The sequence below is a fragment of the Micropterus salmoides genome, unplaced genomic scaffold (assembly GCF_014851395.1).
Source record: "Micropterus salmoides isolate LMB-PRFRI ecotype aquatic unplaced genomic scaffold, ASM1485139v1 Ms_hic_scaffold_14, whole genome shotgun sequence".
Taxonomy (NCBI): domain Eukaryota; kingdom Metazoa; phylum Chordata; class Actinopteri; order Centrarchiformes; family Centrarchidae; genus Micropterus; species Micropterus salmoides.
The window spans coordinates 10,908,310-10,922,296 of record NW_024040485.1 but is presented as its reverse complement, the minus strand read 5'-3'; the positions used below and the strand labels follow the sequence as shown (position 1 = coordinate 10,922,296).

General features: G+C 40.2%; 1 protein-coding gene across 5 annotated transcripts in view; it reads right to left on the bottom strand.

Moving 5' to 3' along the window:
* Positions 1-5,078, bottom strand: part of insra (insulin receptor a) — a 56,607-nt gene extending 51,529 nt beyond the window's left edge. For 4 of the 5 annotated variants that reach the window (XM_038717605.1, XM_038717606.1, XM_038717607.1 and 1 more), the window contains exon 1: positions 3,850-5,078. In XM_038717605.1, the coding sequence (XP_038573533.1) occupies positions 3,850-3,955 (106 nt within the window). In that variant the 5' untranslated portion in view covers positions 3,956-5,078. The remainder of the gene's footprint in view (positions 1-3,849) is intronic. The other variant, XM_038717604.1, reaches the window with a different exon arrangement.
* Between the last annotated feature and the right edge of the window lie 8,909 nt (positions 5,079-13,987).

Genomic DNA, 13,987 nt, shown 5'->3' with positions numbered 1-13,987 from the left:
ACCAGCTGCACTCGCCTTTAAATGATTCTCTCCGCCAATGCTGGCAGTGAGGTAATTATTACCTCTAAAGTGTGAGAGCACAATAACAAGCACATTTCCTTTTAACAATGTCAAGGGTAAAGATCTGACACAACAAGACTTCTCTCTGCCTGTGTGGTCAATGTGAAAGATTGCAGGTGTGCCAGATTACTCAATTTTCAAGCTCTATATAATTTTCAAATGTGAACCTGTCAACCAGGATTAGACAGCCACTGTTAAGGTGGACAAGTGCAGAAATCATTCCATTGTGTACATGTCAAACATACTTTGGTACTTTAGAGTTTGTGTGTGTCGTTTTTTGTCTGAGGTGGTAGGAGGGTTGACAGTTTCATCACCTTACAAAGCTCTCCTTATCGGGAGGCGTAAATCAAAAGGCGCCAGGTTGCCGACTGCTGAGACCCGCTCTGACCAGTGAGGTAAATAACAACAGGCTGCCGGTGGCTTCTTGGTGAGCCATTACTATATCACGCTCCCGTGATGTTTTATCATTGCAAAACAAAACGCTGCAGTCTGACAACCCTGCCACCTGAGACCTCAACACACAATCTGAGGTGAGCCAAGCTGGAAGTCTACCACAGGTGTTGCCTCTTACATATTGCCATTACATTTGACTCACAGGGCTCAGCAACTGTTTTTTTGGAAAAATAAATAACCAGAGATGTTCAAAAAACCTAAAAGGTCATTAAGCAGCCCTTACCACTGTTCTGAATGTATTTTCAGTATCTTCAAAGACTAATATGGATAAAACAACATCCTGTCTGCTGCATGATAAAGATTTTTAACTTGTTTCCCAAATAGCAACTGTTTCCTCTCCAAGTAGTCAGATACGACATACACCCTTGTTCGTTTTGTATGAGAAAAATATATATAACATATAAATCTATGTTATTTCATATGAAATTACAGGATAATACAATGTAGCATAAATATTTACAAATACAACTAATGATAAAACTTTTGACTTGAGTTAATTTTATTACAAGACATGTTGTTACGAACTTGCCTTGGTGAGCTCACAGTGCAACAGGTGTGACGTTGAACCATGAAGCATTTTTTTCTCAATGATCAGACAAGAAAAAGAATGGACACAGTGGAGCAATTTAGGGGATAATCTTATTTTTCAATTCTGCACCAAAACTAATGCAATGTATTTCGACTTGCACTCTGTTATAGAAGAAAAACATGAAAATCAATCACTCCCACTTGAGCATTAATTGATATAGCCAAATACATTTGAATTCCCCATAATGGAGCTGTTAAGCATTATTTAGATTTTGAATACATTTCTTTCATTTAACCCATTGTAATCTAATTTAGAAATATTTGGTGAGTTGATTACAAAACAAAATCATGACACATGGACTGAACACAAGCCAAGGCGTCAAGGTGTGACGTTACAACATACTTAACAAAACGAAGTACCATAAATATAAAACATTTACTAAAACACTATAAACGCCACAGTCAAATAGACAAATGAAGCACAGACATATGTCATTTCCAGTTAACATCTTTGTTAGGAAATAGGGTCACAACTTGATAAACGTGTTAAAGATCTTTTTCATCGTGCAGCAGATGGAACATTTTTTTCATTCAGATTGTTAGAAAAGGATTTTGGAGATACCTATAGAACAGCAGTAAGCAGGTTTTTCAAAGTTCACAAAAAAAAGGTTGCTTAACTCTGTGTCTCGAATACATAAGAGGCCCAAGCTGGGGCTTGCTGAAAGTATGGATTATGCAATCTGTAACAACACACATGCTTCAGTTATATAGGCATTTTATCAACTGCCAGCCTTGGCTAAATCAATTCACACTGCCACTAATATATAAGCTTTCATTATTAAGTGAATTTTTCCATCAAGCTGAGCTGGACAGCTACCAACAAGTAGCTCACAAGATTTCCTGACTTTGATACTGGTCAGTCCAGCTTATGAAATCGCCAGTGTGAGGCCCAGGTTCCACTCGTCCCTTCTGTGGTTCACTCTTAAATCTGAGAGGAGTGGGAGGGGGGCTGCAGTGCAATTACACAACTTGCTTTTTATTTATGTCTTACAATTCTTGCTCAAATTAGTTTGATAACATCGCTCCTCTCTACAATCTGATGCAAGGTGAGAGTCTGTGCTTTTCTTTTCCTTCAGAGTGCCTCTTATATCCAACTACTGCTGGTAGTGTAAGTTTTAAAGCTACTTGGGGATACATACTGTGTGTCCATACAGTGAACATACTGAACTAAGGAGTAGTGTGTGTTACTGTGTACTTTTTCCTCAATGATCAGACAAGAAAAAGAAAATGAATGGACACAGTGGAGCAATTTAGGGGATAATCTTATTTTTCAATTCTGCACCAAAACTAATGCAATGTATTTCGACTTGCACTCCGTTATAGAAGAAAAACATGAAAATCAATCACTCCCACTTGAGCATTAATTGATATAGCCAAATACATTTGAATTCCCCATAAGGGAGCTGTTAAGTATTATTTAGATTTTGAATACATTTCTTTCATTTAACCCATTGTCATCTAATTTAGAAATATTTGGTGAGTTGATTACAAAACAAAATCATGACACATGTACTGAACACAAGCCAAGGCATCAAGAGGAACAGCTATATTTGTTTCACTATTTCAATAAGTCCTATAGTCGGAACAGTAGAGAAACCACATGAAGAGCTGTTAACAAAGTTTGAAAATATTTAATCTCACCTATAAATCACCAGTAAGCTTAAAAAAGCATAACATTTCCCGGTATATGGGACAATGAGTGAACTTTGTAATGTCACGTTTACCAGACTGGTCTCTGTTCTTGTCATCCTAAAAATGCACTCTTACTGAACAGCAGTATTAAGTCCCACAGGTTTCTTTATAAGTAATCGCCTATATTTGCTCAAAGTGACAGATTCCAACAGAGTAAAACAGTGAGCATGTTTAGTCGCTGTGGTGTTTTGAGTAATGTGAAAATCTCTCTGGGTGATTGCAAATGTGTTCATTCATTCCTATCACCCAGGGCATGTTGACTGCTGAATATAAAGGAATTGTCAAGGACTGTAAAGAGGGCTTATTGTTCCATTCCTACACCGACCACAGCAACAAGCCAAGGCTTTCCATTCTACGATAACAGCAAATTAATCTTCTAAATTCTCAGATTACTTACTTATTTGGGACAAAACATTTTGTTTACAGTTCCTGCAGACTCAAAGAGCAGATAAGTGTTAACCTTTGTCCCTTCAATGCAGTGAAGGTCTATAAAAGCCCTGTTGTTGCGTACCTGCTTGTATCAAACTAACTAAAAATCTGGATGACACCGATTCACTAAAAAGTCTACCATATTTCTCATCATGTTATTCTTTTCAATTTTTGATTAGTCTATTTAATGTAACTGCACTGACTATTGTATAAGCCTATAGTTTATTATTGTGTGTGTGTAATGAAGTGCCCCACAATAATTAAAATATGACCATTATTTGGATCAAATGCTTATATTGCTCTAGCTATCAAAATACAAAAATGAGAAGTAATTGACTTGACTATTATCATGGCACAATTAATGATTGTGTATTGATTTTTAGATTTCAGTGTTAATCCCCTCACCTGCAACAGACAGAACATTTGCGCAATATTTAACAGACTCGGACAATTTTTTAAAAATTTAAATGTTGTTTTGTGTCATTTCTGGTCCTTTAGTATGGTGTATAATTTCTGTTTTCTTAAGTGTATACTCAAGCGGTTGTACAGTGCAGACAGACAATTTTACTCAATTAAATGCTTAATATTAACTATTATTAAAAAAAAGTGATAATTAGTGCTACTTACCCTCTCCACTGACTCGATGACAGCTCATCAAAAAGAAGCCAGCGGTCAAAACAAAACACAAACTCAAAGTCCGCAGCCACATAACTGACTCGGGATAAGACACCATCCAGCTCTATTCCGGGTCAAATGCAGAATAATCCTTGGCGATGAGGGTAGTTCAAGCTGGAGGAGAGATACACTCAGGAAACTGGTTTTGTTTTACGGCGTGGGCCAACAGGTAAACAAAAATAAATAAAAGACATCCCGGAAGATGGGCGGAGGAACGAGTCCAACGTGTTCAGTCAAACACAAGCTAACGCTGCTGCTCAAGTTAGCCACCTCATGGAAAAGCACTGTTAACAAACATCAGCACGGGACACACGTGCTCTTTCTCTGTCCTTAACGTTAACTGCATTGGTTAGTTAAACTGGCCCAGCTGAGTTTGTTCGTGTCGGCGAAGAAAGAGCAAAAACAGACTTGTTGGCCGAACAGAGGCTAGCTAACGGCAGTAAAGCTAGCTAGCTAGCTACCTAGCCTGGCTCCACACCTCGAGCCCAGGCCACAAGTGAAGTTTGCGCTGCCTTCACAGTAACCCTCTCAATTTATTCTTAACTTTTTAAAAATCTCACGCATAGCCACACAGCTGCGGTGCGTATTATTTATAAAAAGAGATGCGTTGCATGCGTGCACAGATTTATAAAAGCGACCCTTAACTTAATTTAGAGGATTTTTGTTAGAGCCGTTTGCTGCTGACTCGATGGTTGTGGCATGCGTGGCGTAACGTTAGCGTGTCTTTCGTAAAAAGAAAAAAAGACAATCTCCGCAAGTCCTCCAACGAGCACTAAACATTACAGCTGATTTATTTTGCTTGTGAAAAAAAAAGGTGTTTTTCAGGCAGCTGGCTAGCTCCAAAGCGACAACTCCTCTTGAATCAGTGCAGAGATTTTCCAGTGAGACCTCCGCTCTCTGAAAGGCTGACGGACAAGACTTCGCTGCACTCCGCTCTTCTCTTTCTGTGTGTGTGTGTGTTTGGGAATAAATAATTTGGTTTGTTTTAAAAAAAAATGCTTCAAGTTGTGTTTATGCGCCGCGTACCTGACTGCTCCCACAACTAAGCGTGTGTCTGAATGAGAGAAAACTAAGTGAAATAAAGTTTTCGAGTTATTTTTTTCCTTTTTCTTCTTCCACGCACAGAGAGGTAGATTGTACAGTCTCCCAGGTCCTGTAGGATCCCCTTCTTTCCAGCCTCTCAGCCAGTAAACAAACCCTGCCAGTGAGCCAGATGGGCTTGAGGGGAAATGCGGACTGGAGTTTATTGGATTACACAACAAACTGATCCTATTGTCAGGTGGTAACGCGTAAAAAAGTAATGCCGTTACTTCTGCCAGTACTTTGTAGTGTAAACAACTCGATTAATCAATTATTGAAGGCTGCTGTGGATTTGTTCCCATTTAAATTTCCATTAAATACACAGGCCTACACTTTATAGAAAATTATTTTGATAATCACTTCATTCTTAAGTCATTTTCGAGCAAAAAAATCAGAATTGATGATTTGCCTTATATGATAATAATATAAATTATTTTTTTAGGTTGTGGACATTTTGAAGTCTTCACTTTGTGATCATTCAATGATACTTTGTGACATTTTATAGACCAAACTAATTATCCATTCAGTTATTATAAAAAGTTAATAAAAATAATCTTAGTTGCAGTCCGAAAAAACGATTGTCCTTATTTTAGTCATATTTAAATAGTTAAACAATAACTGTATGTTATTATAATGATAATGATACGTTATCAGCTGCTAATAAGTTAAAGGGGATATTTTTCAAAATGTATGAAAACACCAGTCTAGATAAATCTCTTAATTTCTTTTCCCCTAACACTCCAGTTTCAGTTTATTGAAAATAAACGGGCTATCTGGGGATCATTAACATAAGAACATAATTATTCATAGACCACTACTCTGATTGGCTAGCAGCAATGCTGGCCTCGCCCCCCTTCTCTGACAGAAACAAATGCTGGCCACCCAGAGACCATATCAAGTGCAGCAGAGTAAACACCAGATAGTGTTGACAAAAACAATCTTACCACAAGATCCACTCATTAGTTGTTCTGGAGCTTGCAAGTGTATGATATGATCTTCCGTATGGGATTATTTTATGTAATTTGTTTGATTTAATCCCATAGTTTATCCAATTTATTATTTAAATAATCCCATTCTTTCTGAGCAGATGGAGTTTGCCAAGCTTTCAGGGAAATGTAGATGTTCAAATGTATTTCCCCCCCCCCCCTTTTGCTCATCTGTGATTGCTTGAAATTTTATATTTTGATTAAAAAAAATCTTTTGCAGACCTTTCAACCACAATGCACAGCCTGTCTCAGTGGATGGGGTGTGCTCTGTTATCATGGAGACAGCTCAGTTGTTGTTGCCCTCCAGTTAGATTTGTTCACATTGCGACATCACCCAGAGGAGCAGCTCTAAGTGGCTTATTCAACTATTTTTATTACATATTACACAACTGTGAAACATTTAGGCATACAAGTTTCAGGAATACATGCATGAACAACGAGGTTGTACAAGTGTTAGAAAGTTAAAGTTAAGTTCAGCTAAAGTATGCAGAGACTTAGAGCAACAACAGCTTATTGTAGCGGTTGGGTTTCTCCACTTTTACTGCCTTTGAGATGGAGATCTGCCAAAAATGAATGTGGTTGCCAGTTATTTTGCCACCACACCACCTGCCCCCCTTCACCCTGCAATGTCTTTGAAATCAGTCAATCACACTAAATCAACTCAACATATGTTTGCAGATAGAAAATAGGTGAGCAGCATTGCAACTCAAACACTGAGCACTAGCATGATTTAGGGGTTTGACATTTTATTGTGTAGGCACAGTATTTAGTCTTTATGGGTACAGAAATATAACAATGAAGTTTTCCGTGTTTGCATTAAGCATTTAAACGTTTGTGAAATTCAAGTCAAAGCAAACGTGAATACACCGCAATATGAGTCACATTTCTACCTCACATTTTGCATTCACAAGTTGTGTCTGGAACCTACACACGCGTGGCTGATTAAGTGGAGGTAACTGGGGAGATAACTTTTTTGTCTGAAAAGGCTGAAAATATCTGTGATTGTTCTTGTCCTCATCATCACTGCTAATTCACTACCTGTTTACATCCTCCATCAAAGCAGCAGCATGTTTGGTGCAAGATAATCAGGTCCTGTTTATTGTACTAAAATAGATTTTAATGGAATACTAAAAAAGCTGCACTTAGGGGATTTCTGTGACTCTTTTAGTCATCATTTTGTTGTGAAATATGCTCTGGCTGAGATTTGTCTCTAAAGCAGTCAGGTGGTGTGAATGAACGCCAACCTGCTCTCTGCTGTTGACACAGGCATTGATTCAGTGTGTGGAAGTGACCACTTAAGGGTAACATGAAACAGGAGAGCGGCTCATTAGTAATATCATCACTTGATAATCAAGAGTTATTTACCGCAAGAGGAAAACTCAGAGGCTCTCGCATGTTCACAACAGCACGTCTGAGATGGTGGAAGGAAAAACGAAGCGACGGGGTCGAGAGGTGATACTCGCTCACGCCTTTCAGCAAGCAACAAGAAGGAGAGAGAGGTTCCCAACAGCACAAGAGTATTTAGCTAGTGAGCTGACTGGATCCCCATGCAATGCAGGAACATCTTGCATTATGAAGCAGAGCTAAATTGCATCGCTGTGAATTCTATATCTTAAACATAATCCTATATAGAGTGTGCAGTCTGTAGGAGTGACGTGCCTTAATGAGATTAAAGCCTAGTGAGTGATGGGATAAAGCCATGTCCCACTTCCCATTCATGAACTACCCTCTGTTTTATACAAATAGTTGTATTTTTGACTCTCACCACAAATTAGGGAGTTCAGCATTTGTCTGATTTTCCATTTTCTTCAGTATTTTGTGCTTGAAATAGATGTTCTGCAGAAGAGGTCACATGTTTTGTATATGGGGTTATTATTATTAGCATGTGAGAACTAGGGACATGCAACATACAATATGTTTGTCCAACAGTTGTCTGTTTTGACATTTATGCTTTCTTACCTCATTTAAAAGACCCACTTTTTTGTCTGTAGATGTTCCAGAAGGTGACGTGACTTCACCCCACATTTTACTAATTCGGATGAAGTCATTTTTAAGTAATTCATGTCTAATATTTAGCTTAAACCAGTGGGGCCAAAGTGCAAAACATACCCTATTGTGCTATTTTGGCCTGATTAGGCTCAGAACTATTGATGTGTTATTGAGGCTGAGATGAACAAAAAACAAATGACTCATAAACACATGATCTGAATGCTTACAGCCTGTTGCCTGTTGCTGGGGGGAAAGAAAGAGGTTGTTTTTTTGAGCTATGACTCATAATTCTGACGACCTCCTAATCCTAACCTCTGCTGGGGTCGTGCTGGACTGTTGAGTGTGGAGCAGTGCTGCTGTACTGTGCACAATATGAGGGCTTTTTACATGCCTGTTCTTAGCCCAGTGCTATCCTTAGCGACATCGGAACCTTTTAACCTTGTGTTTAGTTGATTCTTTAGGGGATAACCCTGCAAACACTGGGCTAACCTGCGTACCCTCTGGAGCAGGGTAAAAAAGCCCTAGGCTAAATCGGGGTTAGCCCACTTGGGAATGTGCTAGGATTGTATCATTGTGAAAGCATTTTTTAACCTGGGGCTAACAGCTCCATTAACCTGGGGCTAAGAAAGTAAGAATGCTTTTAGCCATGAACTGAATGAAAAGCTGGCCTCTATTCTATTCTGGTTCAGTGAAAGGGTGACGGGGTCACTGTGGCTGCTTGAAGAAAGAGCAGACACATGGTTTTTAAAATCCACTTCAGCCAAACACAAAGAGTTTATTAGATCTGATTTCGGGATTGCTGGTAATCGCTTGTAAAAACTTAAAGAACCTTGAAATTGGTTTTCCATGTTAAAATTGTGAAGATTTTTCCTACCGTAAGACAATAATTTGGCAATTCATTAAGGGTTATTTTAGCATTGTTTTCACAAGCAGTGTTGTCAGGAAATGAGACCTGGAAGCCATACAATAACAAACAAGGATCTTCTGGAAATTTGGCACTGGCATCAAAAAGGTTGTTGTTTGGAAGCTGATTTGTAAGAGGTTAACAGGGAAAAAACAATGTGAAAGAACCAGACATGACAACAGAAACCTAACGCACTAAAAAATTACAAAATGTATTAAATGGAAAAAATAATTAAAATAATAAAAACAATTAAACTGCTTTAATAGTTAGTTATAAATTAGCCAAAGTTCTTGGGCCTCCACAACACCTGAATAAGTTCTAAGTAAGGTCAATAGATACTGTTGAAAGCTCTGGAAATATAGCAAATTGACCTTGGGTTTGGACTATTTAATCACATATTTAAACATATTAAATGTAATTTAAGTAACACATGAAATATATCAAGAAAAAATAAAGCTGTTCATTTCATTTTGTGGACTCTAGGGAGCAGAAGAAAAAGCTGATTTACACCCTAACATTTTAGGGGCCTTTGACTTAATGTGATGCATACTAGATTTAACATAAGACATGCTGGTTAGAAATTTTGTTCAACTTTTGCCAGTGCTGCAAAATGTCACCATGTCACATGACATAAAACCTCACGGGAAGTAGAATGTGTCCGACTTGACGGCAGTGTTTTTATATATTATATATTTAGCGCCGGCACTCAGCCGCAGTCATCTCAAACGCACATTACCGTAGCTACTTATACACCCAACATTATAATCTCATTGAAGTCATGTTTCTGGTCACCTGACAAATGTAAAACGAGTATTCACCTGTGTTTTAGCTCTTGTTTGGTCTCCACCAACTCCTGTGAAAAATTTCTTTCCTGCTACAGTGGGGTTTTTTTTTTGTTGTTGTTGTTGTTGCTAAAACCAGCTTCCTGCTGAAATGGAGCTGATGAGAGTAGTGACACTGGACCAAAACAATAAATGTGCCATAACACAAAAACAATACTCTAAGTGAAGCTTAAAAAGCTGCTAATTTGGGTTATAATTCTTTGTGGGTTCAAGTGATCCCTTTCACATTAACAGTAGTCATTTTATGTAATGTAAGTATGAAAAAAATCATTAATCAAGCTGAATGAAATTCAAATCATGTTCTCTTTTATTGCTGTTATAAAGCAGGTATGGTAATACTGCTGTTTCATTTGACTTAGCATCAGCTAAAAGGCTATGATGAGACTCACAGGTGGGAAGCAATATAAAGCAGACATGATTTGTGCCCAACAGCCTCAAAAATTCACCAGTGTGGTAGTTTTAACAGTCACTCAAAGCACGGGCATTAGTTATTGTTGTGTCTCTCTCAGTAATGACATGAATCAGGATGAAATGATCAGCTCACAGCAGAGGAAGGATTAAAGTGCTCTTACATAAAAGCCCGAAGCTTCACTTTCTGCCACTGTTTAGGTGTCTGCTGCAGCCGGATTAATAACAACCACGCATTTCAGTGTAACCTCTACCTTATTCCAACATATACAGTAGGTATGTAGGTAGCACCATGTGAATGTGACAGCAAAAACAACAGGGTCAGGGTTCAGAATGATAAGGCAGACTCACTCTGTTATTATGAACAGTCTACAGTATCTATAAGAGGTGCAGGAGATATCTCAGAGGTAAATCCGGAGTTTAAGGAGTTTAAAATATATTGGTAATGTTGTTCTTAATATGGGCCTTGGAGGAGACAGATTTGTACCCAGAGATGCTGGGACTTTGTGTGTGTGAAACAGCCAGAACCCAGAGGAGCTAATCGTCAGCCACATGTGGTAGGAAGTCATATGAGGAAATCTAGGTGGTCTGCATATAGAACATGGGAAAGCAGACATTGTGGCAGAGGTTAGTGGCAAACCCAGGTTCACACAGACCTGTTTGACTGGAAGAACAATGAGGTTCACACATGATTCATCCCGGTGCTCTTCCTAGACGCCAGCAAGCTATACTTCTCCACCACAGGAAAAGATGCTACTGTGTGTGTGTGGGACCTCCGCCACTGGGTCCACTTCCCCTTCCTAGTGCGTTTGCAGGGCTCACAGTGTACGGCTCTAAAGAAAGCTCTCTTCCTGCTGACATTTACAGCAGATAATACTTTAAAGTTTTGAGGCAGCGCTTGATGGATGCACTGCCTCTCTGAGGTTAATGGACACTCACATTTATAGCAACGGTGCTGTGGACTGCGTATGGCCTCGAGCCAAGTCCAGGAGGCCAGTTTTCAAACATGTAAGCACTCTTCCACTCTCATGCACCTAACTGAAGCCTGGAAAGTAAATGTGCCATGACAGCGACTCTGCATCACAATACATTCCAGCAGCTCCCCCAAATAGTCACATGGCCCCTTTTCATCCCCAACACAAGCACAAATAAACGGCGGGTGGAAACACAAGAGGGGCTCTTGCACTCACACTTATCGCCTTGGAAGTGATCTGAGCAGCTACCTTCTTCTAAAGCGCTCAGTAAAGTTTCTCTTGTTAAAACATGCCCGATCCTTTCCCTGCCAGAGAGCTGTTAATCCCGGCAAGGCTGCGTGCCCCTAATTCCCAGAAAGCTGGAACCTGCCGTTTGTTTATGTTTAGCTACAAGTACTGGATACCACAAGTAAAAGCATTCCCCTTGCTTTCAGTGCCACAAGAAAAGAAAAAAAGTTCTATGTGAAACATGTGCCTGCAAGTCTGAAATCAAAACTAAAATCAAAGTGTGATATCAAACAGTCGCAAAGTGGTGTCTTTCTTACACTATCCACTGGATTTCTGAAGCCCACATGCCACAGTATATACAGAAGTTGGTGATTATGGGTGTTCAATAAGAGACCCCATTGTGCTGATGAGTACATCGTAACAAAATCCACCTCAGTGCCCAGTGCTGTTAAAGGACTCATCAGTAAACAATGGGCACAGATTACAGTTAAGAGTCTTATTATTATCTCTTTTATCCAAGGTTAAGACTGCACAACACCTGCTGCTCCACTTGGACCTTTTGCCTACATCATCATATCCTTGCAGATTGAAGGAAACACCAGTGAGGCAGTCTGCTCAGAAATACAGACTATTATGTATATGAAGAGGGAAATATCCCATTTGAAAGACAGCAGCTGACAAGTCTTCACTGTTTGTGTAGGCAAACTCATCTCTCAAAAGCAAGAGTGAAGGTGATAGCTCATGGGATGTGCTGGGATTTATGGAAAAGGTATTCTGCAAAGCTCTCCTCCAGACTTTGGTGTTAACAACATGAAAGCATGGATCCACCTTGCCTTGTAGCAACGGTTCAGGCTGCTGGTGGTGTAATGGTGTGGGGGATATTTTCTTGGCACACTTTGGGCCCCTTAGGACCAACTGAGGATTGTTTAAACAAGACAGTCTACCTGAGTATTGTTGTCGACCATGTCCATCCCTTTATGACCACAGTGTACCCGTCTTCTGATGGCTACTTCCAGCAGGATAATGCACCATGTCACGAAAGTCAAGTCAGCTTAAATTGGTTTCTTGAACATGACAATGACTTCATTGTACTCCAGTGGCCTCCGCTGTCACCAAATCTCAATCCAATAGAGCACCTTTGAGATGTGGTGGAACGGGAGAATCGCAACACAGATGTGCAGCCGACAAATCTGCAGCAACTGCGTGATGCTATCATGTCTATATCTCTATCTATGTAACTCATTTGTAGTGAACAGTATATTGTAGTACATGCTGGTAGTCTCCCCAAAGTATCTACAGCATGCTTCTCATGTTAGATTACATTTGGGGCATAAACTCTTATGCTGTTGTGCAGCGATCACCTCGTTAGTTCAGAGCATTCACACAATAAACGTTAATTTACTGTGCAGACATACAGAATATTCTAAAAAGAAAAGCCTAATCTTGGTAAAATTATTAGCCGATAATCAATATATATTTACAGTAGCTGCTTCCAATGATAACAATTCTAATATTCTGGTCCTTGAATTATTTGATATTGGAGAGAAACTATATTCTGTGGTAACACCAACCCTAGTTAACACTTGTTCAGGGCAAAGCAGGGTCATTGCCTTGTTAAGGATTTCTGCCAGACTTCACTACTGCCTACATGTGGCCACTGAAAGCAAAATACACTGCTCAAAAAAACAAAGGGAACACTAAAATAACACATCCTAGATCTGAATGAATGAAATAATCTCATTAAATACTCCTTTCTTTACATAGTTGAATGTGCTGACAACAAAATCACACAAAAATTATCAATGGAAATCAAATTTATCAACCCATGGAGGTCTGGATTTGGAGTCACACAATCAAAGCGGAAAACCACACTACAGGCCAAACCAACTTTGATGTAATGTCCTTAAAACAAGTTAAAATGAGGCTCAGTAGTGTGTGTGGCCTCCATGTGCCTGTATGACCTCCCTACAACGCCTGGGCTCCTGATGAGGTGGCGGATGGTCTCCTGAGGGATCTCCTCCCAGACCTGGACTAAGGCATCCGCCAACTCCTGGACAGTCTGTGGTGCAACGTGGCGTTGGTGGATGGAGCGAGACATGATGTCCCAGATGTGCTCAATTGCATTCAGGTCTGGGGAACGGGCGGGCCGGTCCATAGCATCAATGCCTTCCTCTTGCAGGAACTGCTGACACACTCCAGCCACATGAGGTCTAGCATTGTGTTGCATTAGGAGGAACCCAGGGCCAACCGCACCAGCATATGGTCTCACAAGGGGTCTGAGGATCTCATCTCGGTACCTAATGGCAGTCAGGCTACCTCTGGCGAGCACATGGAGGGCTGTGCGGCCCCCCAAACCATTACTGACCCACCACCAAACTGGTCATGGAGGATGTTGCAGGCAGCAGAACGTTCTCCACGGCGTCTCCAGACTCTGTCACGTCTGTCACATGTGCTCAGTGTGAACCTGCTTTCATCTGTGAAGAGCACAGGGCACCAGTGGCGAATTTGCCAATCTTGGTGTTCTCTGGCAAATGCCAAACGTCCTGCACGGTGTTGGGCTGTAAGCACAACCTCCACCTGTGGACGTCGGGCCCTTATACCACCCTCATGGAGTCTGTTTCTGACCGTTTGAGCAGACACATGCGCATTTGTGGCCTGCTGGAGGTCATTTTGCAGGGC